Below are 24710 nucleotides of genomic sequence, written 5' to 3' on the forward strand. Positions count from 1 at the left end.
TTAAAATTGCTAGAAAAATTCAGAATGGTAATAAATGAATAAATGAATACATAAATAAACAAGGGCGGCACGGTGGTTTCGTGGTTAGCACTGGCACCACACAGTCAGAAGGTCCTGGGTTTGATTCCTGGCTGGTCACCCAGGGTCCTTTGTGTGTGGAGTTTGCATGTTCTCCCTGTGTCTACGTGGGTTTCTGCCGGGCGCTCCGGTTTCCTCACACAGTCCAAAGACATGCAGGCCAGGTGAATTGGAGATACTAAAGTGCCTCTAGGTGTGAATGTCATTGTTTGTCTGTCTGCCCTGCAATGGACTGGCGACCTGTCCCGGGTGTTTCCCGTGCCTTCCGCCCAATGAATGTTGGGATAGGCTCCAGCAACCCCCGCGACCCTTGTGAGGATAAGTGGTTTGGAAAATGAATGAATGAATAAATAAATAAGGGAATGGTGTATCCCTACTCCATGAATATATCCTGTCTTACCAATACAGTTTTTGTATAACTTCAAGTAAAATATACTGTAACTGCGTTTTAGTGTGTTACTATGTGTAGTCATATAGATAACTGTGTTATAATCAACCATGTCAACCTCTCACTGCTGTGCTGAGTAGCCACGATAACCTGCTGTGCTCTGTAAAGTGAAACCACATTTGCATGTGTGTTTGTCAGCCACTATTGCATGTTGGCCTCGCCTGCTCCCAGCCTCCTCCTTCATGCTTGGACCACTGTACAGAATGGCATTTGATATCATATAATGACCTATTGTGCTTTGGCACTTCAGCTCCTCAGATGCTAATATAGCCCTGTGTGTGACGATACACAGCACTGGCCTGGCTACAGCTGTCTTCATCTGTCTTTCTCTGCATGGGTTTCTTTCTCTTTTCCTCTTTCTCGCTCTTTCTCACTTTCATGCTCTCTTGCTCCCTCTCTCTCTCCTGCTTTCAAACCCTGTCTCATGCTTCCTTTTGCTTTTTCTTTCTCACCCTCCCTCTCCCCATCTCTGCTGGATATAATCCCTGTTGCCTGTGTAGAGGTGATAGATCTCTCCTCTCAGCCAACCTTTCAGGTTATCTCACCTCACCGACGCTATAGTATCTAACATCTCACAGTCAATGAGGCATCCCCCCTCAATCAGACATGTCTACACCTCTAACTTCTCTCTCTCTCTCTCTCTCTCTCTCCCTCCCTCCTTCTCCACGCTCCAGTCTGCCTATAGAGGATCTCCGGTCAGTATCAGACACATATTGGACATATTCATGAATGCTGCATGTGCGATGCACTGGTTTTATACAGGATATGGATAGATAGGGTCAGGATTATCTTCATCCAGCGGTGTTGAGGATTACGCTCATATATTGTTCATTTTGTGTAAACATATGTACTAGAGTGAATTACCAGATTGAGTGTAATCGTGTGTACTTAATACATATGTATGAGATTATTGTGAAATGTAAACGGATAACCTAGAGCTGATTGCAGGACTTACTTGGTTCTGTTGTGATTGTGTTTTGGCACAGATCAAGCTAGTAAACATCAACTCCACAGACATCGTAGATGGACGACCGTCAATTGTACTGGGGTTGGTGTGGACCATCATCCTCTATTTCCAGGTATTACGATGTAGTTAAATATACGGCTCGCTACATAGTGATATAATCTTCTTAAAGACTTGGACCTGGGGATTTATTAATCCCAATTTATCATCTGCAGTGTGACACAACACAGTATAGTGAAGATAATAATAAAAAAAAAAAAATACAGGAAGCAAAAACTAGATTAGCACTAGTAATATGCTCGCTAGCTTTGAACATTTCAGCAAATAATATAATGACATCAATACAACAATGATAGCTGACTAATTACCACTAAACAGCTAATGGTACTGCCAATATAAACTTAGCCAGGTCTACAATGTACAAGTTGTCACCTGTTTACATCTTGGATATGCCACTGCAATCGTTATTCTGGTTTTACCTCGACAAATAACCCCTTTTTTTTTTTTTTTTTTTTTTTTAACTTTTTTTTTTTTCTTTTTTGCCTGATTTTCAGTGTATTTGCTACGTTTTTCTAAATTTCCCACCGATACAAGTAAGCTTGTATCAGCAGAGGCCCTGAGTTTACTGACATGGGGAAGGGTGTGTTTTATTGCGTATACACTCCACTTTTTATTTGTTTGGGAGAGAAGTGCATCAAAAAGTCACATAGCGCAGGTTTAACACTGTATGCAGCAGAATTAAAATACCTCAGGTTCAAGAGCCAATGTGCAAACCCCAAAGCAAGCAATTTAATGTTATAAAATGACATTATTTTATTGTCTGAAGGCAAATTTAGCATTGGGGATAGTGAGCAGGCTTGCAACAGGAGGATCACCAGCTCGTTAAATCTGAACGGAGGGTGAAAAGCAAGCAGTCGCCTCCGCTTCAGTTCACTTTAGTTGTCCAATAAGAAAAAAGTAGAACACTGTGGTTGTGCTTGGCAGTTCCCAAGTGTCAACGTGCGTGGTAATGACACAACACATTGCTAAGTGAGATACATACATGACAGTGAGCCCCTCATATATAGACCTAAAAAAGTAAAAACACATATGTGCTCGCCTGACTTTTCCTGGCCTCCTCTCCTGTACAGATTGAAGAGCTGACCAGTAGCCTACCAGCTCTCCAGGCCTTGTCGAGCAGCACTTCCTCACTGAACAGCTCCACCAGCAGCACTGAGACCACCAGCCCGCCTGTCAAGAAGAAGCCCCTCCCACCTGTGCAGGGCGGGGCCAGAAAGGCTTTGCTCCGATGGGTTCAGCAGATAGCAACCAAGTGTGTAACCTCCCACACTCAAACCACTTATGATTCAATGCCCTGCAAATGTAGAAGTAAAATATGAAAAATACACTGCAATGAAATATGAAGCTATAATGCTACATTTATTTCAGTGTGTCATTTATTTCAGTGTGTAACTTCATGTATGCTGTTTCTTGCTTGATGTTGTTGTACTATGATGTAATGTTTTTGCCCTTTCTAGGCATCTGGGGATCGAAGTTAAGGACTTTGGCCCCAGTTGGCGCACAGGTGTAGCATTCTTTGCAGTTATCCTTGCCCTCCGGCCCAACGTAGTTGACATGGAGCGTGTATGGCGAAGGAGCAACCGAGAGAATCTGCAGGAAGCCTTCTCATTGGCTGAGACTGAGCTGGGCATTCCGCAGCTTCTTGACCCAGAGGGTAAATAACGCCTGCAAATGCCAGGACTGCTTGATTAAATAGAGGGAAAAACAGCAAATCTGATTTGGAAACTAATAACATATCTGGGGAAATTTCACTTTGTGGTGGAGAATCAACAGAGCTGATGTATAAGCTACTGTGATATTCATTAAAAGAGGAAATTCCACCTAAACACCCTAAAAAAAGACAACTCTTCTTCATGTTTACTATTATGATTGTTGAGGAATAAACATGTTTAAGAATAAAATTATGTTCTGTAGGTTGCGTGATCATGATAAAGAGCTGGCTTTTCACAATACAGACATACGCAGAGGTGAAGATCTGTCAGAGCATCAGATTTGCTCTCTAGCGAAACTGCCAAACACCATCTGTGCCCCTTCACGCCTGCCCTTCAGAATGAACTCTGACAAATCAGGCTTGACATCAGCATAATTAAAGATCATTAGGCCATGGGATTCAGCATCTCATAACCTGCAAAACAAAACTTGGACACCCATCTGAAGTGCTGAAGGTTGTTTTCAATTCAAGGTGCCAGTCGTATGTGTTTCTGTTTTTTTTTCCTGCAAGGGAGACATGGAAAGAATCGTCAAATGGTTTCAGTTTAGTTTTCAACTAAAAATGTTTGCGCAAGGACGTTGATATGACTAATCCGATTTCGTTCATTTGTTTCCCTCCTCAGACGTAGATGTGGACAAACCAGATGAGAAATCCATAATGACGTACGTAGCCCAGTTCTTGAAGCACCATCCTGACCGACAGCACAGCGACTCAGAGGGCCCACCAGAAGAAGAGGTAACCAGCGCTGCCTGATTTGTTCCATCCTGGGAATCTCTATCTTAACACGTCACTTAGTCTCATATCCAGAGTTGCAGTCTTTTTTTCTTCAACAAATGAAAAAAATATGCCAGTGGGATTAGATAATCCCACTTGTTTCCAATGCAATTTCACGTGCCTTAGAAAGTGTTAATATATTGAAACAAGGCAGAACTAAGGCAGATCAGCCCACTAGTATCATGAAAATTCTGGAAACAAGTTATCTTATCTCACAGGTAAATTATTTTCTAGCGGCATGAAGAAAAGCAAGATTATAACACTGGATATGAAACTAAATGACTTGTTAAAATAGAGTTTTTATGCTGTTTATATACCCTGTATCATCTTGTCTCTTTCTGTAGCCCTGGTTTACACGTTTTGTCTTCTGGTCTGAATTTCTCACAGTCCACAGGTAGACTTTAAGTGTGTCTTTGCCCATGACTTGATGACAGAGCATCTCATCTTTTGTCAGTTAGTCTTGAAGTGTAGCGTGCAGACCTGGGTCGAGTAGTATTCCCAAATACTGTTTCTTGTTGCTTGCTGCTTGCATCCTGTAGGTGCCAGATGGGGGTGAAGTTTGCCCCATGGGACAGTACAATCAGAAACAGAGCATTTAAACAATCACAGGAAAGCATTTTGAATTTTCTGAAATTGACAGTGTGGTGAACCCCACCTCTCTGAGTATCTGAGAGCTTCAAAAAAAAACATGAAAAAGTTCTTCCACATGCTATTTGACCCAGTTCTGGAAGCGTCTTGCCTGTTGTTGACTACTTCCTTTTTGCACATCTCTCTCTTCGTATTTCTCCCTCTGTTTCTCTCTCTGCTGTTGTTGTGTGGTGACTGCTTTCCTGTGGTTGTTGTGCCTGCCTCTGTCCTACAGCATGGTCTTGCTCCTCGAGATATAGAGGAAATGTTGGAGGTAGGTTATATAGTAAATTAAAATCCTGTGGGCAGGTTTTCCATCAAACTTTGCAGCTCAATACCATTAAGCACCCGTTGCACATGCATGGTTTCCATATAAATTAAATCAACGTTTATTTATTCTGGCTATACTATTGAATTACAGTATCCCTGCCTACTGTACAGTGTGTGAGCAAGATTAAACATTGTTTTCCCATGTCAAAATAGAACCTATGTGTTAATAATGGGTCTTTATCTTACCTGATGTGATATTTCTGCCGCAGGGTTTCTGAGTGATGATAACAAAAGCAAGTCCAGTATAATAAGACGTGATATTACCATTTATTAACATTACCACCTAGTGCTGTAGCTCCCAGTCCCATTAGCATGACAATGAAAGCCTCTGGCATTGGCATCGTGCATTGATACAGCGCGTTTGATGGAAAGCTCTTGAATAGAGGTTGGCTGTTTTTAAGGTTAACAGTGTCAGGAGCTCTGATATATTGTAAAACCACTGTAACCACTCACTTTCTGTGTCACAATGTTATCTTTTGTTGTTTTACAACCCTGATTAGGCTTGTTGTGGTTGTTGTGTCTCTCACCTGCCATGCTATTTGCTAACAGTTCTTTCTAACCCTCTGTCGTTTGTATTGAATATGCTTATTCACCGTCACTTGAGTGACTGTCTTTTGGCTCCTTTGTTTGCATTGTAACACAAAAATGCTAAAACATAAAACAAACAAAGCAATGTATAATTGTGCTATTTCATGAAGAGAATGGCAATTCAAACACTGGTGCATAAAATGATTTGGAGAGGAAGTTTCTGAGAGGACAATTTGGCTGATAATAAGGTCCTTCCCTTTAGAATTAGCTGACTCCATTTTCAAGTTTTAAACTGGAAAATTTGAGATTGGGCTGCTTTAAAGGGGCCAAGATGAACTGATAAAAGGGAACAGACTGCGACTGAATAGCTTTCAAATTGAATAGGCTATCTACCCAGCTTTTGAGTGGGATGGAATTATCGTCACGGTTATTTAAAATCCAATGAAATTTTTGTAGGGGGTCTTAGACAAAGTACCCTGTCAAAGATGAGTGTTTTTGGCAGCTGTGGATTTTGATGTTTTGTCCTACAGGGAGGCACAGAGGATTAAGACAACACATGTTTAACAGTACACGCTCTTCCCCCTCTTTATCCTTCTCCCTCCCTGTATCCTTTCATCCGTCCCTCAAACATCTCTGCGCTTAATCTCTTTCTCTGTCCTCCTGCTCCTGTTTTCTCCTTTTCCTTGCATCTCTTCCTCTTCGCATGCCTTCTCTTTCTCTGTCCATTCTTCCACCCCTCCACCCGCCGACCTCCCAGAGAGAGCAGCGCAAGAGCCTGAGGGAGATGAAGATGTGGCTCGACCAGCTGGAGAGAGACGCAACGCAGGCTCAGGAGACTGAGGGCAATCTCACTCAACAATACCAGGTTAGTGTGTGTGTGTGTGTGTGTGTGTGTGTGTGTGTGTGTGTGTGTATCTGCGTATGTGTGTGAGAGTGCAGTTCAAACTGGGCACACAGGGCACAGACGCTCCCATTATCAGCCTCATCAGTAGCATTACACTGTGGGGATCAGACGGCAGCCGTCATATTTTCACTCAATCTGGCTTATTCCTCCAAGCCTCGGGATACATTCCATATTCAGCAGCATGTGGGATAGCCCCATTTTCTTTGCACATTATTCAGGAAGGTCAGACAATGTGATGCCAGAAAGAGGGACGGGATTCAAAGGCAGTTAGCAGAGGGGTTTTTTGAAGGCCTAATTAGGTGCAAACAGGAAGTTGTTTTAACTTGAGTAGCACTTGTTACACTGCAACATGAATATTTTTGAATATACCTTTACAGGGGATAGAAAGCTGTACATTTTGCCTTTTTTTTCTTCTTTCCCTGTTGTAGCTGTTCAAGAGTCTGCGTGTCCAGCTGGAGATGAGGAGGAAGCAGGTGGAGGGAGCGCTGCACTCCACTCAGAAGGACGGGATGCTGACCGTGGATCAGGCCCTGGTCAAACAGGCCTGGGAAAGAGTCTCCAACAGGGTGAGAGCAGCAGTACAGTCAATTTTTTAGTGTTATGAGGTGGGAAATTACCACCAGTGAGCTGTTTCTTAATTGTAACATTCTCCAGAAAAAATAAACATAACTGACACTACTTTGCCATGCATCCAAAGTGCATGAATTGGAATAAAGAAGAAAGGAAAATGAATTCCATTACTCTAAAAATCTTCTTTTGTGAGACACAAAGATATTATAAGACATTATGTACCAATTTTTTTTGGAACATCCAAGAATGGCCTCCAAGAATAGCTGAATTTATTTTCCCTCTGTAAGGGAAAAACACAATCATTTGGTGTTTCTCAATTTTGAGGACCCATTTGTTTGGCAAATACTAAAAGTGGCTGGTAAACCTGAGAATCCACCAGCTGCTGAGGCAATTGGATACATATTAGTTTCCTATTAATGCTATTGTGTAAGAATATTCAAGTTGATCAGAGCAACAATAAACTCCATATGAAATCTGTTCAGTTCTTACCATGGATTGAATCTTATGCTATCTTAATCTATATAAGATTAACAGGACACTGGTACTAGCATAGAATATTTTTTTTACTTTTTTGAGTGATTTTGATAGTTGTTCTGTGGTCAATTTGCAGCAGCTGTATTGTCTCCTTCCTATTAATAATTCAGCTTAATTCAACTGAGACACAAAATGATGCAAGAGAAAGCAACTGATTAAAACTGGTTTTACAGTGTGCTCCTTTGCAACATTTGCATAACAGTTTTCATTATAACTGTTATAATGGAGGTGCCAAGTCACAGGCAATTTTCTGTGCAGCACAATGAGCCAAACAATAAGAATGTCAGAAGCTGAATCTCTCCCCTTCCACTCAGCGAATAAAAAAAACACATCAAACATAAAATTCGCCATTGTTTAATTCAAGTGATAATAAATCTTTGATTTTTTTTCTGCTTCATTCAGCTCTTGGACTGGCACTTGCAGCTGGACAGGGCTCTGCCTGCTCCTCTGGGCATGGTGGGCGTGTGGCTGCACCAAGCTGAGGGGGCTCTGCGACAAGAGATCACGGTCCAGCAGGCACATGACGAGACGGCTAACACCGTCCACAGGGCTCTGGAGCAGCACAAGGTCAGCATCAAGGCAGAAGTCACAGATTAACTAGAGTGAACCTGATAGAAAGTGCACATCCAAAATATGGTTACCAGGAGTTGCATGGAGAGGTAGCAACCTGAGTGAGCAGCTTAAAATAAATTCACTTTTGAGAGCAGTGGTAATGGATGAGTTCATTCTTGCCTATTTTTTGAATGTGTCAACAATTATATTTTGTTTTCAGTGTTTACAAGTGTTTCTGTGTGCATGTACATATGTATTGTGCAGGATGTGTTGAGGAGCCTGGAGAGTCACCAGCAGATCTTCCAGAGGATCCATAAGGACAGAAGTGTTGACGGGGTCCCTGTCCCCCCAGACCAGCTGCAAGACATGGCCGAGAGGTACCAAATACTTGACATTTGGTGTTAAAACAAAGCTGAGAACAGATTGAATTCTCCCCAAACAGACATTTTATTGTTGTTTAACTTAAAGAAACAAGTGTGAAATAAGGAAATAAGGACTTCAGTACGATAATTGCAGTTGCCACTTCCTTGCAGTTCAGAGGAAAAGGAAAATGACAATGACAGTTTGATATCCTGTGTGAATTTTGTCTTTTTAGGATGAACTTCGTCTCTACATCTTCCAACATCCACTTGGCCAAGATGGAGTTCTTGGAGAGTAAACACCACATGCAAGCATTTCTCATTCTAGCCGAGTCCAAACTCAAATCCTGGATCATCAAGTATGGCCAACGGGACTCTGTGGAGCTGATGCTCCATGGTTATATTGTAAGCCCAGCTTTACAGTCTACATTATCACTCCTGTTTACAATAGACTGAAATGTTAACTTATCTCCATTGTTAAGCTTAAAACTCCAGTCTTTCCATTTGTTGTGATATTTGTAGTAATGAAGATGAATCTTCAGCAGTAGGGTGATACTAGATGGCTAAAAGTTTCTATATAATGTGGAAAGTCACATAATAACATATCAAGCCACTGATAACATTCATTTTATTGGACAGACACTGATGCAAATGTTGGAAGTGTACTGTGAGAATCCTGTGTCTGCTCTAAGATCTTTTATTTAAGCTTTGACATCAAAGATTCTTGCATGTAACATCTAATGGTTTTTCCTTCTTCTATCTTCTCTCCCCCAGTCGTTTGTGGAGAAGCAACATTTCTTTGAGAATTACGAGGCGCTGTTCCAGGCCCTCAAACAGTCTGCTGAGGTCTATATAAGTGCTGATAGCTCAGGTGAGACTTCAAAATAAATGTAAATGTTAATACATATAATTACCGTTTAGGCAACTGTGATTTAACTGTTTTACAGATGTCTTCATGGTTTACTTTTTCAAGCATTGTTTTCAGTTCAGACCCTACTGATTGTTACATAAGTGCATTGATGTCTGATGTCACTTTCATGTGTGATTGAATGGCTGCCTCAGGCAAAGCGTGCTCTCTCCGACATACCGTTAAAAGCAGCGAATGTCTGTCTCACCGTTGTACACTATATCTTACCTTCAATCATTACCCTCTCAACAACTCAATAATCAATCAGACTCTCTCCTGCAGCAACTCTGTCAGCCCCTATCTGGTGCTGCTGATTGGTAGAAGGGAGGGTCTCCAGGCTACAGCTAAATGAGGTTCCTCCACTCCCAGCTCTCAGTGGGGAATACGACCCCATTTGCTAGTTAGGGGCTGCTCCACTTCTGCAGGTCTCTGGGCGCAAGTGGAGCTAGCTTGTTGGTTTCATTAAGTTCCAGGGTTGCGCTGCTTTAGGGTATGCAGAGGAGAGAAGTGAGGTGTGGCAAGAAATCAGGAGATCTGAGGCTTGATTGGTCGACCCCAAAAATGAAGGCCCCCCCCCTCATAAACCCTGCTGTTTGTCAGTGCCCTGGGCTCTGATTGGCTAGATGGAGGCTCATCATTTGGATCTTTCTGAAGGCTCACTTTTAGGTTATAACGAGTTGGAGAGGACAAGGACAGGAGGGGGTTTGATATGTAATTTTCTGCTGGCTGAAGGGAGTGCACACACTTACTGATGTGCATTTGAAATTGGGCATTTTTTGCTGGACTCATTTCCCAGTCCCATGGTGGCTGACCAGACTTGAGCATTCCTGGAACAAAGCATGGTGAGGCTGGAGAGTTTGTATCAGTATGATGGAATACACATGCAGAGGCAATACATCTCTCTCTCTCATGCACTGAGAATTTTTGAGGTCAGAAATTTGTCTAGGAAGGCACGCAGCTCCATCAGCCTTTGTGCGCTCTTCTTCTACTGTCTGTGTGAATATCTGTACATCTGGCCCCATGAGTTAACGCCATAGCATTTACATATAAATCAACAAGGGCAAATTAAAGAACAGAATGCTGAAACAATTATGATTTTGATAATGATGACAAATATGATTATGAGTAGAGGGAAAAGTATATTAATGTTATAGCTTTAATACACTTTGCTAGTGTACTCACTCAAATGTAGTTCAGTAGAAGTAAGTCTCACAAAATTGAAATACTTGAGTAAATTGTCAGTAGTGCTCAAGTAAATGTACTTAGTTACTTTCCACCTTTGATAATGATTAATGGTTAATGTTATTATCATTATTATTATTATTTTTAGTCATGATGATATTAGTGGTAGTGGTTAGAGTAGCTGTAGCAATAGTAGCAACACTTAATTGTTCCTGCTGTGTTATTGTTGTCATTGTGGTTGTTGTTAATGTTGTGTGTGTCGTCCAGCGGAGGAGGGAGAGGCGGGTGTGCGGAGGTTCATGCGGGAGGTGGTGACCCAGTGGAGGAGTCTGTCTGTGGAGGTGCGCAGTGTGAGGAGCATGCTGGAGGAGGTGCTGTCCAACTGGGAGAGGTACAGCTCCACCGTGGCCTCCTTACAGGCCTGGCTGGAGGACGCAGAGGCCGCCCTGAGCCAGCCAGAAAACACCAAACGGGTACGAGCCTTGACTTTAACAGCTACGCACTTGTAACACATGAAAATGCATTTTGGAGACTGAGTGGGTTGGTTTAAATTAGAAGATTTATTTTTTCCGAGGTGCAGATTAAGACTCCATTCCGGCATATATTTATTTGATGGATTGAAATGCTGTGTAGCGGTAGCATTTGCACGGAGGCCCAATTTGAAGCATTTAGCGTCTTCTGAGGGGAATCAAATTAACAGCTCCACTCGAGTATCAAATGATCCCCTTGACTTACAACAAGCCGCTGAGGATATTCTTGTTGTCGCATCGCCATGGTTACCTCAACCCTAGCATTCATATCCCCAAACCACTGAGGAGTAGAAAGCTAATTACCCCAATTTTCATTGTTCTTTCTTTCTTTTATTTTATTTCACTGTTTTCTTTATTTCCTGTCTCTTTTTCTTTCTTTCTGTCTCTGTTTTTCTTTCTTGCTCTCTCCCTAAACATTTTTAATCTTTTTATAAATCAGTTAATTAATTTATTGTTAAACTCGCTCTCTCTTTAATCAAACCATAAGGACTAATAGGTCTGCCTGTCTCCTCCCAGGAGTTTTTCAGAAATCTCAGCCACTGGATGGATCAGCACGCAGCCATGAATGATGCTGGAAACTTCCTGATAGAAACGTGTGATGAGACAGTGTCGCTTGACCTCAAGCAACAGCTGCTTCTTTTGAATGGCCGATGGAGGGACCTCTTTCTGAAAGTCAAACAAGTAACTAAAAAAACAGGCTTCCTAAATCCTCACAATTCAAAATTGGGTCAGAGAAAAGTCAGAGCTGGGTCAAATAGTATTTGCAAATACATTTAATTGTTTTGTTTAGGCGATTTAGACACCAGATGGCGAGGGTTAACCACGCAGGATAAAGAAATGAGTGCCAGAAAGTTTAGACATTTACATTTAAAGTAATAATCTGCAACATTTTCACATAAATAAATAAATGGCCTTTTTTATGTTTATGCTTTGTAGCACTTAATGAATAACACAACAGTGATTAAAGCTATGGCCATCCCATGAAAGCTTTTAGTCCTACATTTGTTGTGTCTAGTAAATCTTTCTGTGGAAAAATCCTCTTTATTTGTATATTTTAATAAGCAAGAGCTGCATACTTAACTGCATAGTTAATCGTTCTGGCCACACACAAGAACATCAAAGGTTCATTGCCAAAAATAGGTTGCCATAAATAAATAAACAAATAAATAAATGAATAAATAAAGAGTAGAGATAGCTGATAGCAACTTTAAGCAAACTGACTATTTAAACTTTTAGATTATGTAATTGTAAGCTTACCTGGCACTACTTGCCCCAGGCCTGACAACAGTGTATCTCTCATTGAAAATCATTCTCAAATTTATATTGTTCTCCTTTTTTCTGCAGTACGCCCGTGCAGATGAGGTGGAAAAGTGGAGAAAGGACCATCTGAAGGCTGTGTCGGCCCTCAAAGAGCTGCTCGACACAGCAGAGACCAAGCTCAATGCTCCTGTCCAGGTGTCCTTCCTCAATGTTCGGGCCTTTCTGCAGGATGTGGAGGTGAGGAAAGCAAATTATCATACTTAACTCAGTTTGCCTGTCATACTTATTGAATACAACACAATAAAATTAATTCCTATTACCAGGGTAAATGGATTTTTTTGTTTTAGCTAACTCGTACCCTGAACTATTGACATATTTTCTTTAGATCTGTTCTAGGTTGGTAGCATCACAGCTTCTGCATTAGTGCCTTGTTAACTGGAGCTCAACTTGTGCCAAAGTGGCTGTTGCATAGTATCTCAGACAAGTCAGTGTTCCAGTTCTGCATCAACAGAGACGCTACAGATTACCCTTAGGGGAATTATATTATTCTCCTGGAGGGAAAATACCATTCTCTACTCAAATACAGTTATCAGGAGGAGAGATCGCAATAAAAGCAATAAAGAGACGGTGTTTTAAAATGTAGGTAGCAATTTCAGCTGAAACATTTAGCTAATTAGATGTTTTCCCAGCACAACAAATCTTTCACTTCACCTGAGGAGGAAGTCAAATATGAGAAATACTGAGGGAAGAAATAGCTGTTAGGGAATAGTTTCATGTTTTTTCCCCTTAATGATTCAGTTTGGCACCTAGACTGGGCTGATGGAAGCTTTATACCTTTGGGTATAAGCTGAGGACAGTTTGGCCACAATACGTAGTACCGGAAGTATTTCTGATGCCCATGCAGCTTTGATTGAAACTTGCCTTAGCTTTAAACATTTCTAAGACGACTCTTACCCTTTGCCTGCACATCTCATCCTCAGAATACCAAGCAAAAGGTCATCACCATGGAGACACAGTACAAATTGGCTGCCCGCAGTGCTCAACTCCTTGCCAAGGATGCACCACAGGATGAGGGTGCCAGGGTCATGGCAACTATGGCAACAGCCAAAAGTCAGCTGAGTAAGGTAGGAGCCACTAAAAGCAAAAATCTAAAAAAGGTACAGTAGCATCAAAACAGTCTTTAGTCCGTATTTTAAAGCAGTACAGTTACCTTTCCTTTTTTAAAAAAAAACTCTGCGTTATTTATTGTTGTGTTTTTTCCTGGTAATTTTTTTAAAGCCAGCTGTATTACTGTCTCCAGGTGAGGGAGAGGTGCCCATCTCTAGTGAGGGAGTGCCATGGCCTTCTGCCACTGCTGGAGGAGATGGAGAAGCACATCACTGGTTTCTACCAAGCCTTGGAAAGGGCCAGTCGTATCACTGCTGCTGTCAGAGATCCCAGCGCACACAGCCCAACCCAGCATAAACACAAGTGGCAGGTTAGATATGATGATTATGCCATAATACATAATGGTTGTGAAATGTTACCTGATACAAACTAACTGAAGAGTTAAATGTTTAAAGGGCGATGCTACTGTTTTTTAAGGGTTATTTTCGGCTAGATCCCGAAGACCCTCTCACATCCTTACCTTAACCTTAACCACATTAAACCCTTGCCTAACCTTAAGCATCTCTAACCTAATACCTAAACCTAAACATCCAGTATGGTGAGCCAATCACATCGCTGATTGCATGATGGTACTTTCTTTGTGGCTATTCCACTAGTTTGTAGGGATGTGTATGTTTGATACTGCTGACTGACTGATTGTGAAATTTGGCATGTTTGTGATTTTTTCTCAAATTAGCAACTGAGCAAAATTGATTTACTTTAAGTCTGAAAAGCTGATCCTATTTTGCCCCTGTATTTCCAGTACTTAGATAAATTTATATTGGTATGAGCCATTGTGGATGAGAGTATATTGTATATCTGTATTGGTCATAAAAAATCATTCCATCCCTACTAGTATGGAAAATGTGGAGTAGTGATGAAAAGAAATGTGTGAGAAGGAGCAACAATTAAATCAGCCTGATGTGCATAGAAAACCCAAGTACAATGACATTCACTGACCTTTGATATTTAACTCTGGAAAAAAAAGAGAATTGTTCATTATAGCACTTTAAAAATCGGCAGTTCAACTATGTACTTACAGTATATATCAGGAAAATTCTTACTACTATCATCTTCATTTTTAAACAACAGGATATGCCATTAAACGTATATTAGTGTTTCTGATTTGTCCGGCGACGGGATTGGATTTCACCAAAGGTTTCTGTCCTGCAATTGTTTCCTCTGTTTCCTCAGGACCTGCTGAACCAGCAACAGATCTGCAAACGTTGTCTATCAGTGATTGAGAGGAACTACCACACCCTGCAGAGGGCGCTCTCCACCAGTAAGGTGCTCAGGAACTTCGACCAGTCCCTCCTGCAGAAGAGAGTGGCCGAGATACAGGGCTCAGCACAGGTTAGCATCGTACGTGGTTGTGCACATACATGTATTATTTGTGTGCACACAACCCCAGAATGATGATTAATATTAATTGCATTGCAAGAGAAATAAATCATCCATGATATAACAATGCAGGTTATTATTCATTCGCTTCATGTAAAATGCGCACTAGAACTATACTACTAACCAAGGAGAACAATGAGTCTCACCACTACCTGTACCGTCCCTCATCTTAGGCTTTGGTCAAGGAGGTCGGGGAGTGGAGGAGGCAGGAGGAGGCCAACAACTGCCTGAGGAGGAGGTTTGAGGAGTCGCGTCAGGAGCTCGAGAGGGTACTGAGGTTGTCTCAGGGGTGCCTGAGAGAGATCGGAGACCCTGAGGAGCTGCTGAAGAAACACACAGTAAGAGCAAACCATTGGCTTTTTACAGGTTAAGAGAAACCAGGGACAGGTAGAAGTATTGGAGTATTGCTATTGGAGTATTGCTTTTGTCTGTACCAATCAATTTACTGAACAGTATTTTAAAATCTATTTTAGGGTTTCTGAGATTGACAAATTCCTAAATGATCCCCTTTCATCTCCTCTGATTCATTATCATAGTCAAACATTCTAAAATGAAACTTAAGTAACTACAGTATTTCTTCACTTGCCTGAATCTTGTGGGTTTGTTTTTTCGGTGCAGGATTTTTTTAGTCAGCTGGACCAGCGTGTGCTTAGCGTGTTCCTGAAGGCGTGTGATGAGCTGACGGATATCCTGCCAGAGGAGGAGCAGCAGGGACTGCAAGAGACTGTCCGCAGGCTGCACAAACACTGGAAGGTCAGGGGTCACCATGCTTTAACACTCACGCTAATTACTGTATCTCTCTGGGGGCGCAGAGTCCATTCTTCATTAACTCAGCTGAGGAGACCTTTAGCTTTGATATAGAGTTTTTTACAGTGTGTTTCCAATTAGCTGCTACGAGTAAGGTTAAATGTAAACCCCTTAGTGTGTTCTCAGTTCTCTAGGGGGAATACATTAAGTCCTATTCATCAGAATGTGTCTGTTACGCTTCCTGTCTGTCTACAGGACATCCAGGGCGAGGTGCCGTCCCACCTGCTACGTCTGAAGGTGGAGGTGGAGCGAAAGCGGGTAGGCGTGTTCCTGCAGGACTGCAGGGCAGAGCTGGACAGAGAAATGAAGGCCCTTTCTGGCACCTGTACCAGTGAGCGGGTGATCAAAGAGCACAGGGTAAGCCTTGAATTTGGGCGAATTTTACAGACAGACAAACAAATGGGCGGTAAACTGTGAGAGTAAAAGAGAAAAACAAATCAGCTATACTGCACAAAAAAGTCACTCTTAACAAGTTGTTTAGTCTCCTATTCAGTATTAAAATCTTTTTTTTGTCAAACCAAGTGAAAAAAAGTCTATTGTCATTTTCTTGATACCAGTCGGCTTATCGGTCTTAGTCCGCCTTTTTGCAACACATTTATACTTGTTCACACAAAAAAAATCTTGAAACAACTGTCACTGCAGAATCCTCTTTCAGTGGGATCCCCATCCCACTAGCAGGTTGTTTTCACTTGGTTTAAAAAAAAAAAAGCTTTTTCAAGCTAAATATGAGTCTAAATGATTTATTAAGATGGGGATTATTGACATCCAAGTTCATCGTTTCCTTCTCTCTTACCTACAGACTTTCTTCAGGGAACGCAAAACTCTGGCTGTGTGTGAGAAAAGGATTAGGAACATGGAGGATCTGTGCCATAAGTTGCCAGACAATGACCCTGCCTACCGAGTGCTCGACTCCACCAGGGGGGCTGTAGCTGAAGTCACAGAGCTAATTGAGAGCACCCACCTCAAACTGCAGCAGCACCCTGATAAATGGAGGGAGTGGAATGAGAGGTGAGGATAAATACAGAAACATTTCTCTCCAAGTCCATACATCAGTACTGACCCAAATACCTGTTTTTATTGCAACATTACTGCAGAGCTTCTCCTCTCTTTTCCTCTCTTCTCTTTTCAGGTTCTGTGAGCTTTCTGATTGGTTGTCGTCTCAGAAGAGGCAGGTGAGGCTCCTGAGAGAGACGGCTAGAGACTCCACCCATCAGCAGGATGTGGATTCTGCGGTTCAAGTGAGCCAGAGTCTTTATTTTCTGGCAGATATAAGGTCAAAGTCCAAAGCATTTGAACTTCTTTAACCTTACATTCCCAGTAGTTTGTGCTTCAATTTCAATTCCATCGCATATTCCAGGCACTGCAGGGAGCGGTAAATAGCCGAGAGGAGAGTGTGGTGTGGCTGAAGAGCCGTCTGGCTGCACTTGCTGAGGTTAGCTCTGAGCTGGAGATTCAGAGACAGAGAGCAGCGCTGGCCAAACTCTCTACTGACCTGAGGGCGCTCTTCTCCTCGCTCTGTCAGGTAAAACCTCATTTGATCCAAAACCATTAGTGCCCAGGCTCTAATGCAAAGGTAGACTAATGAAAGCCTCCAGAAGAATAATCACAAACAAAACTCTGAGATCTCCCAAACAGAATTAGAAAAAAATGATCAAGGATTCATTTATTTTGCTCTATTCTTTCCTAATCTTTCTTTGTCCAGTATTCCTCTTTATAATTTTCCATCTTTGGTAAATTCTGTCAGTTATCACTCTTCCTTCTTGCATCACAACGTTTCTCTCTGATATTTGTCATTTTTCCCCCTCTTGCAGTGGGATGAGGAGGGCTCTGCTGTGTTCCAGTGTGAGGAGCTGAGAGAGGAGGTGCGCGGCGCTCTAGAGGAGGTGCTCAGGGCACGAAGGGAGGCTGAGGAGGAGACCAGCAGGATCCTGAACGCTGAGAACCTGGAGGAGGCCAAGCAGCTCTACCTCATCCACCAGGTGTGTGTGAGTGTGTGTGTGTGTGTGTGTGTGTGTGTGTCATTGTGTGATTCTAACATTATTCAATGAAAGAGAAAGTGGGAGGTGGAACAAGTTTAATATACTTGAATTACATGTTTTTAACACTGTTGTGATAATACAGACATGAGCACAGAATTTGTCTCCAAGTGCAGGCAGTGATACTTGAAGTTGTGTGATTTCTTGATGGCACCCGTCCCTGACAGATGTGCGTATGACCATTTAAACATTGCGGATTTAAACATTTTGTAACCTCTACACTTAAAGCATTAGAGTCCACTTTATCTTTTTGATCTTTGACATATTGGAAACATATTTTTCTCCTCCAATTTTACATGTAAAACTAATTTTACTTTACAATGTTTCTTGTTTGCATAATGATGAAACCTCTCATATGCGGAAACCCAGCATTTATTTGTATTGTGTATTTTTGAAGGACTGGCAACCTGTCCAGAGTGGATCCTTCCTTCCACCCAGTGCATGCTGGGATGTTCACCTCCACCATATTTGTAATCTTGCCTCTTGAAAACAAAGCTTGAATAGTCGATCAGTGTGACCTTTTGACGGGTCTGTTTGCGGTTTGACACGATTTCCTCTTGTGTGCTTATTTTACAGCAACACCTAAAGCACCTGCATGCCGAGCGGAGGGAGGCGGAGCTTCTGGTGTCCCACTGCCGCCAGCTGCAGAAGGGGGAGGGGCTTAGCCAGTCACTACGGGAACTGGAGGGAGCTTTCAAAGAAGTGGATCGCAAATCAGGGGCACTGGAGCAAAACCTGCAGGTAGGATCACGCAGGTTTTTCACATGTCCATGTGTGAATGTTTTCATGTGAGAGCCATTGATCTGTCTACACATTTCCCTCCTGTGATCGATGATCAGCCCATGTCTGGTGTTAACTAGGTATTGATTGCTGTGTGGTGTGTTAACTGGTGTTTGTGTTTGTTGTCCTGGGATTTATATGTATACTTCTATCACTGTCTAGTCATTGATCAGACAGTATACGTGTTGGCATGTAAATGGCTCAGCTGAAAATGTCTGTGTAAGGATTTAAGGTTAAAATCTGTCCTAAAACGCACACAAATACTGTTACAAAACAGCTATAGGTGATGTATTTGCATTTTTTTTTATTAATAGAGACAATATTTAACGGGTTATTCACTGCCCCAGAATTACACAAAAACCTACATTTCATTTGCACCCCAGAATCTGTTTTGCTGCTTGGTGTTTTTCTCACTGTATTCCTGCAGGTAAGTGGCTACAGTAAATGTTGGCAACATTACATCATCTACTGCAGAGACAATATCCAGTGCAGCTGCAGCTTGGTGTAATTGCAGGCACAATTCCTAAATGTCTAAAACATTAAATATCAACAGTAAATATCAAGTTCTGGTGTCATTCCCACAGAATCACACGCCTCCCTCGACTCACCATTATAGGGAAATCCACACCGATAGGGAAATGTAGTAAAAAACAAACTGAGCTAGAGGTAGATGAGGCAGGTGGAGGGAAGCTGCCCACACTAAAAAGGTAAATTACAGCAATTCATCACAAAATAAGCCTTGAAACGCGCTGAACATAGAGTGATGATATGTAACAGTGTAAGAATATCTGAGAGTGGAATTTCCCTCTAAGTGTGTGTATGTGTATATGAGTGTGTGCGTGTGTGTGTGTGTGTGTGTGTGTGTGTGTGTGTGTGTGTGATTATATGTGACACAGCAAATCTATAATTTATAAGAGTGTACCCACAGATATTATTCTCCTATTTCACCATCATATCCAGGCCACTCTGAATGCCTGGCAGGAGTTTGAGGCAGAGAGAGAAACAGCTTGGAGGTTTATCAGCAGCACCAGCACCGAGCTGCACAAAGAACTCCTCTTCAACAGTCTGGACAGCCTGAGAACTGAGCTGGAACACACCAAGGTGTGTGTGTGTGTGTGTGTGTGTGTGTGCGCGCATGGCCAAGTGTGGGTATGTACATCCACAATGAATTTGCTTACTCTTCAGCTTCTTTCCTGTTTGCAGGGGCTGTTTAAGAGGGTTGTGGAGTGTGCTGCGCGAGCAGATTCCCTGCTCGAGAAGGCAGTAGATATTCAGCTGGGAGCCACGAATCAGACTCTTCTTTTGCAGCAGGCCCAGTCCACCAGAGAGGCAGTGACACAACTGCAAGACCACCTCAAAAAGAAGTATGCACAATGACATGCTACTTTCTTAAATAGATATCCTTTCATTTTGAATTTTAGCCACCTTATGGGTGCATTTTCTGCAGTTTAGCTCTAACTACCCTAAATATAAATTCCTGCTTACTCTTAGTGTTTTTATCCTTTATGTTAGACAGGTTGGCTTGTGGCCAGCAGTACATATTGTTAAATAAGAAATGCTAATCACATTAAAAGGGCATTAAGTCATCTGTGACCTTTATTAACTTTTATCGGCAACTAGTAGTAACTGCAACAATGTCAACTAAGTCCTAAGACCAACCCAAACACACACATGCACACATACACACACATACACACACACACACACACACACACACACACACACACACACACACACACACACACACACACACACTGCCCTGCCCTGTCCACTTTAATCACAGTGGCCTGAAATTTACACACAAAAATATAGATAAATATCAGTCAGTCAAATTTACATACATATAAAATGCAGCACAAAGTGCTTTCCACTGAAATTTACAGAAATATCCAGCAAAGACACTTAGAATGTAAAAATAGAAACAGGAAATCAAGAAATACTGATACAGAAAAAAAACCCTGGAAAAATCAAGGTTTTAGGGGTTCAGGGGACTTGAAAATATCGAAAATGAATGAAAATGAAAATGAATTCTGAAAGCCAGAAATTTCAGCACCTGGCAGAAGAATTATTGAGTCACTGCCATCATTGACTAACCCTATCAACTGCCACATTGACATTTTATAGTCATTTTGGGCAGTAAAAATTGTATTTATTGCCTTTTTATTAAGACATTTTCTGTTCATTTAAATGCTAAGTACATTTTTTCTCCCACATTTTGACATGTGCCTGGTGGTAAAAACAAATGCCTAAAATTAAATGGAAAAAAAGGAATAATCTTTGATTCTCTGATGGTCGACCCACTATTTGTGCTTGTGTGCGTGTGTGTGTCAGCATGTGCCCATTCCTGCGTATATGTATAATAACACTGATCTGACCCAACGTCTCGTTCCAGTGTTGTCCAGCTGGAGATGGTGTATGTAAGGTGGGAACGTTTCAGCAATGAATCAGAGGCCTTTTCCTCTTGGATCAGCGTGAGAGAGGAAGAGTTGGAGAAAATTGGTACCGCCTCCTCGTTGGCTCCTCTGGACAAGCACATCAGCACAGTGGAGGTACATGACATATCTCCCTCATTCATATCCTTTCATTCTGTATCTTTCTCAGTCAGTCGGTCAGTCACATGAACTGTACTTGTTGAAAGTAGCTTCAAGTGAAATGAGTAAGTGTCAAAAGGCTGTCTGATCTGACGGTTATTATGAATAAAAATGAAATAAGATGAAAAATTCATTTAACCCCCTTCGGGAAATTAGGTCAGTGCAGCACCAAGACTGAGATATAGAAAGAGGACTAAGATACAGAAGGTCTTATTGGCTTGAAGGACTTCTCAGTGTGTTATCAACTCTTATTCTCCTACTTTCTCTCTTCTCATCTTTGCTTATCCTTTGTCTTGTTCACTCTGTCTCTCCCAAATCATGCCTGCATCCTTTACTTTGTTTCACTGTCATTTCTGCCCCGTTGCATTCCTCTAGGCGGTGGGAGCAAGTTTAGGGGAGAAAAGGGCGGTCTTGCCCCGAATGGAGTCGGACTGCGAAGCCCTGTCGGAGTTTGTGACTCCTGGGGAGGCTGGGCGGATCAGGGCACGACTGGCCCAGATGGGGCGTTGCTGGGAAGAGCTGAGGGAGAGAGTGGAGCAGCTGGGAGGGCAGCTCAACCAGAGCGCTTCGTACAGGCAGAGATACAATGACAATCTGGAACAGGTACACAGCAACCCACGATATTTTACTTCTGTTTTTCTAGTAAGAGAAGATTGTTTACGCTTCACCTCAAGAATATTTGGTGTGGAAGTGTCAATATTTTAATACCTGACATCAAAGTTTTTGTCATCATCAGGTGAAGAAGACAATGAATGACCTTTATGAGAAGCTGGACTGTCCAATTGCATACTGCATATCGTCATCTGAGACCTACAGAAGCCTCCAGGAGCACATGGTAAGAAGTCAGCAGTTTGGCTTTATGCGACTACATGGGTTGAAAATCTGAAGTAGACTTTAATAAAACCCAAGAACTCTGAAGAGATTTTTTTAAGCCAAACCTGACTAAAGCCAAAAGCTGCCAAGATGTTTTTTTTTTGTTTTTTTTATAGTAGTAAACGACAGGTTGATTCTTTCAAATTTGCACAAAAATAGAGAAAGTACATTGATTTTGGTGACACTGTGATCTTTCCTCACTGCTACCATCAGGCAAAACTTTCAGCTTGTGAACATGATAACAATAGTGCTAAAGTTAGCCAATAGTACAAGAGGATGCTTTGCACTGTTTGCGGATTAGAATGGCTGGATGATCTAATTATTTGGGGGCAGCCATGCTTCATACAGTCCCCCGCTGACTGGCCAAACTGCTGAACCAGATTCAGGTTGTTTTGGGGTATAGCCTCTAGTTTTTAGTACATGTTTCATCCTGGGCTTTCTAGTGGGAATTTTCTGTCCAAGGCAACTCAAGTCTATCTGATCCAGTCTTCTTCACTTGCTAGATTTGGGTATAAATAGGGACTGCTATGGGACTGATAGTTTGTAGGTCACTGTAACCAAAACCCAAAGAATTTGAGGAATATACTATTTTGCAAAATTAAATAAAGGCTGAAATTGCTAACAAAATGTTAAATCCATCATTGAAAGCCCATCCATTCTGCTCAAGTCATGTTCTGTCAGGTTTGAACAATAATATTATGGTCTAGTAACAAGAGATTTTCATCTAGCTCCATGTTGCTTTTTCATGTTAATTTATTGTAGGTGCCATGCTTATATTTCTGTAATTCAGTTAAAGTTACTCTTTGGTGCTGTAGGTTACAAATATGTGTATGTATGTTCCCGGTTTCTCCAGGAGATCTGCCAGGCCGTGGAGCAGCTGAAGCCCCGACTGATGGGTTTATGCTCAGCCGTGAAGAGGCTTGGAGAGGGGAGCCAGCTGGAGGAAGAGGTGGCCAACCTCCAGAAGCAGCAGGGAGAATGCATGGAAAAGGCCACAGAAAAGCAAACCACACTGGAGAACCTTCTAGCTCTATGGCAAAGGTACTGTGAACAGCAAAATATTTGGAAAATTTGACTACCTGATGAGAAACAAAGCCTGAACATGCATATTTGGTTGGAAAAGAAGTGACAGATCTCAGACTGAAACACACAGAACTGTAGTTGATGCTGATTACATCCTGCTAGTGTTTCACCAGCTACAGCATATGAAGCTTACTGTTCCAGCCTTACTCAGCAATCGGCTGAATGTTTAACCACGTTGGATATCCAGACTGGAGTCCCGCTGCCCAACTCTTGAGACTCTATCATCTGGATGATAGTGAGACCTGTGAACAGGATCACAGTGGAAGTCATAGAAGATAGGAGGAAAATTGTCTCTCTTATCGTGTGAAAAGGGGCTCTGTTTTGTCAGCAGGAGCTTATGTAGGATTTCAACCAGAAAGTATTACCAGCTGCTCCGGTTCTTAGCTTTTTGCTGTGATGTCAATTGCCCTGCTGGGTTGAAGGCCCCTCTCTGTGTCGGTCCTGTGTCTCTCTAATACCCAGAGGTGTGATTTTTTTCTTTTTTCTTTTTTCCACCACTTCAGATGTGTGTGTCATGTCAAACTCAGGGAATAACACCCCTCCCTCTGCTTACTTTGCTCCCTGCAGTTTGGTATGACACTACTTCCAATACACCTGCACCTAAAGCCTTTTGGAAACGAGATTATCTGTTTTTGTAAAGGTTTTTGCTCTGACATACAACTGCACCACCGCAAAATTGTTTTGCAGTTTTGCTCCTTGTGTTTTTTTTGTGTTCCTGTTCACACTGTCCACTGTAATAGGCCACATCCCTCTGATCATCGTGTTAGAGACATTGCTTTTCCCTGTCCTGCTGTTTAACCTGCACCACATCAGCTGTTTCTTTATCCTGAATTCTGATTTCCTCCTCTGTTCCTTGAACCATTCCCTTATCTCTTTGTAATGCAGAGGAACAGGACCTAGTCTCTGCCTCTTTCTGTCCTCCAGGCAGCCACTGCATTTCTGTTGTAATGCTATGGTTTTCATTCTTTTTGTTCCCCCAGTAGACTTTTACTGAGGTGATTGGAAAGAAAAAATAATGATGTGGTTGCATGTTGTTTGTGAAGGTGTGCTAAATCTTCAGTCCGACCGAGCCAGAGTGACTCCACATTAAATTAAATGGGTTATACTTCTACCACTATACTTCAGCTATACCAGGTTCTTGTATGTGTGTGTGTGTGTGTGTGTGTGTCTGATTGTGTGCTCCCATATAGTCAACCTCATCTCTTTCCCTGCAGGTGTATGTATGAGGGATTATATACAGCACTGAGTGCTCAGGAGAGATATGGCTGGCCTATTATGACCCTGTCACTGATACTAAGTCATGGTCAGATAGCTGTGTGTATTTGTGTGTGCATTTTAAAATAATAGGTTCTCACTAGTATCAATCAGTTCAGTCAGTGCTCATTCTGTCAAATATGGGATATATGTTGTAAATTGCCTGTGATTTGACTACTTGCTTTTCTTTTTTTGAGTTGCTTTCTTTTTATTTCCAGATTTGAAAAGGAGAGCTCCTCTGTCAAGAGCTGGCTGGACAGGTGTGAGTCTGTTTGCTGTCCAGACATGAACCTTCTCCCTGCAGACAAAGCAAAGCTAAGGAATGAGCTACTAAATGTGCAGGTGCATTTATTTATTCCTTTTTTTACTTGTTTCTTGTCAATCTTTTCTAATGATACACAAATAGGGAGATGCTGTTTTA

At 41.9% G+C, this 24710-nt stretch overlaps 1 protein-coding gene across 6 annotated transcripts in view; it reads left to right on the forward strand.

Annotated features, from left to right (window-relative positions):
* Window positions 1-24710, forward strand: part of syne1a (spectrin repeat containing, nuclear envelope 1a) — a 168153-nt gene that overhangs the window by 26778 nt on the left and 116665 nt on the right. For all 6 annotated transcript variants that reach the window (XM_030047379.1, XM_030047381.1, XM_030047382.1 and 3 more), the window contains exons 5-36: window positions 1201-1221; window positions 1513-1605; window positions 2621-2802; window positions 3008-3204; window positions 3884-3996; window positions 6278-6385; window positions 6853-6990; window positions 7931-8095; window positions 8345-8457; window positions 8676-8844; window positions 9214-9310; window positions 10796-11001; window positions 11575-11739; window positions 12403-12555; window positions 13299-13442; window positions 13619-13795; window positions 14659-14817; window positions 15039-15203; window positions 15484-15618; window positions 15868-16029; window positions 16472-16680; window positions 16802-16910; window positions 17030-17194; window positions 17484-17651; window positions 18285-18449; window positions 19449-19589; window positions 19692-19852; window positions 20881-21037; window positions 21455-21682; window positions 21816-21914; window positions 22806-22993; window positions 24508-24631. In XM_030047379.1, the coding sequence (XP_029903239.1) occupies window positions 1201-1221; window positions 1513-1605; window positions 2621-2802; window positions 3008-3204; window positions 3884-3996; window positions 6278-6385; window positions 6853-6990; window positions 7931-8095; window positions 8345-8457; window positions 8676-8844; window positions 9214-9310; window positions 10796-11001; window positions 11575-11739; window positions 12403-12555; window positions 13299-13442; window positions 13619-13795; window positions 14659-14817; window positions 15039-15203; window positions 15484-15618; window positions 15868-16029; window positions 16472-16680; window positions 16802-16910; window positions 17030-17194; window positions 17484-17651; window positions 18285-18449; window positions 19449-19589; window positions 19692-19852; window positions 20881-21037; window positions 21455-21682; window positions 21816-21914; window positions 22806-22993; window positions 24508-24631 (4776 nt within the window). The remainder of the gene's footprint in view (window positions 1-1200; window positions 1222-1512; window positions 1606-2620; window positions 2803-3007; window positions 3205-3883; window positions 3997-6277; window positions 6386-6852; window positions 6991-7930; window positions 8096-8344; window positions 8458-8675; window positions 8845-9213; window positions 9311-10795; window positions 11002-11574; window positions 11740-12402; window positions 12556-13298; window positions 13443-13618; window positions 13796-14658; window positions 14818-15038; window positions 15204-15483; window positions 15619-15867; window positions 16030-16471; window positions 16681-16801; window positions 16911-17029; window positions 17195-17483; window positions 17652-18284; window positions 18450-19448; window positions 19590-19691; window positions 19853-20880; window positions 21038-21454; window positions 21683-21815; window positions 21915-22805; window positions 22994-24507; window positions 24632-24710) is intronic.

Source organism: Myripristis murdjan, chromosome 24 (genome assembly GCF_902150065.1).
Source record: "Myripristis murdjan chromosome 24, fMyrMur1.1, whole genome shotgun sequence".
Lineage (NCBI taxonomy): Eukaryota > Metazoa > Chordata > Actinopteri > Holocentriformes > Holocentridae > Myripristis > Myripristis murdjan.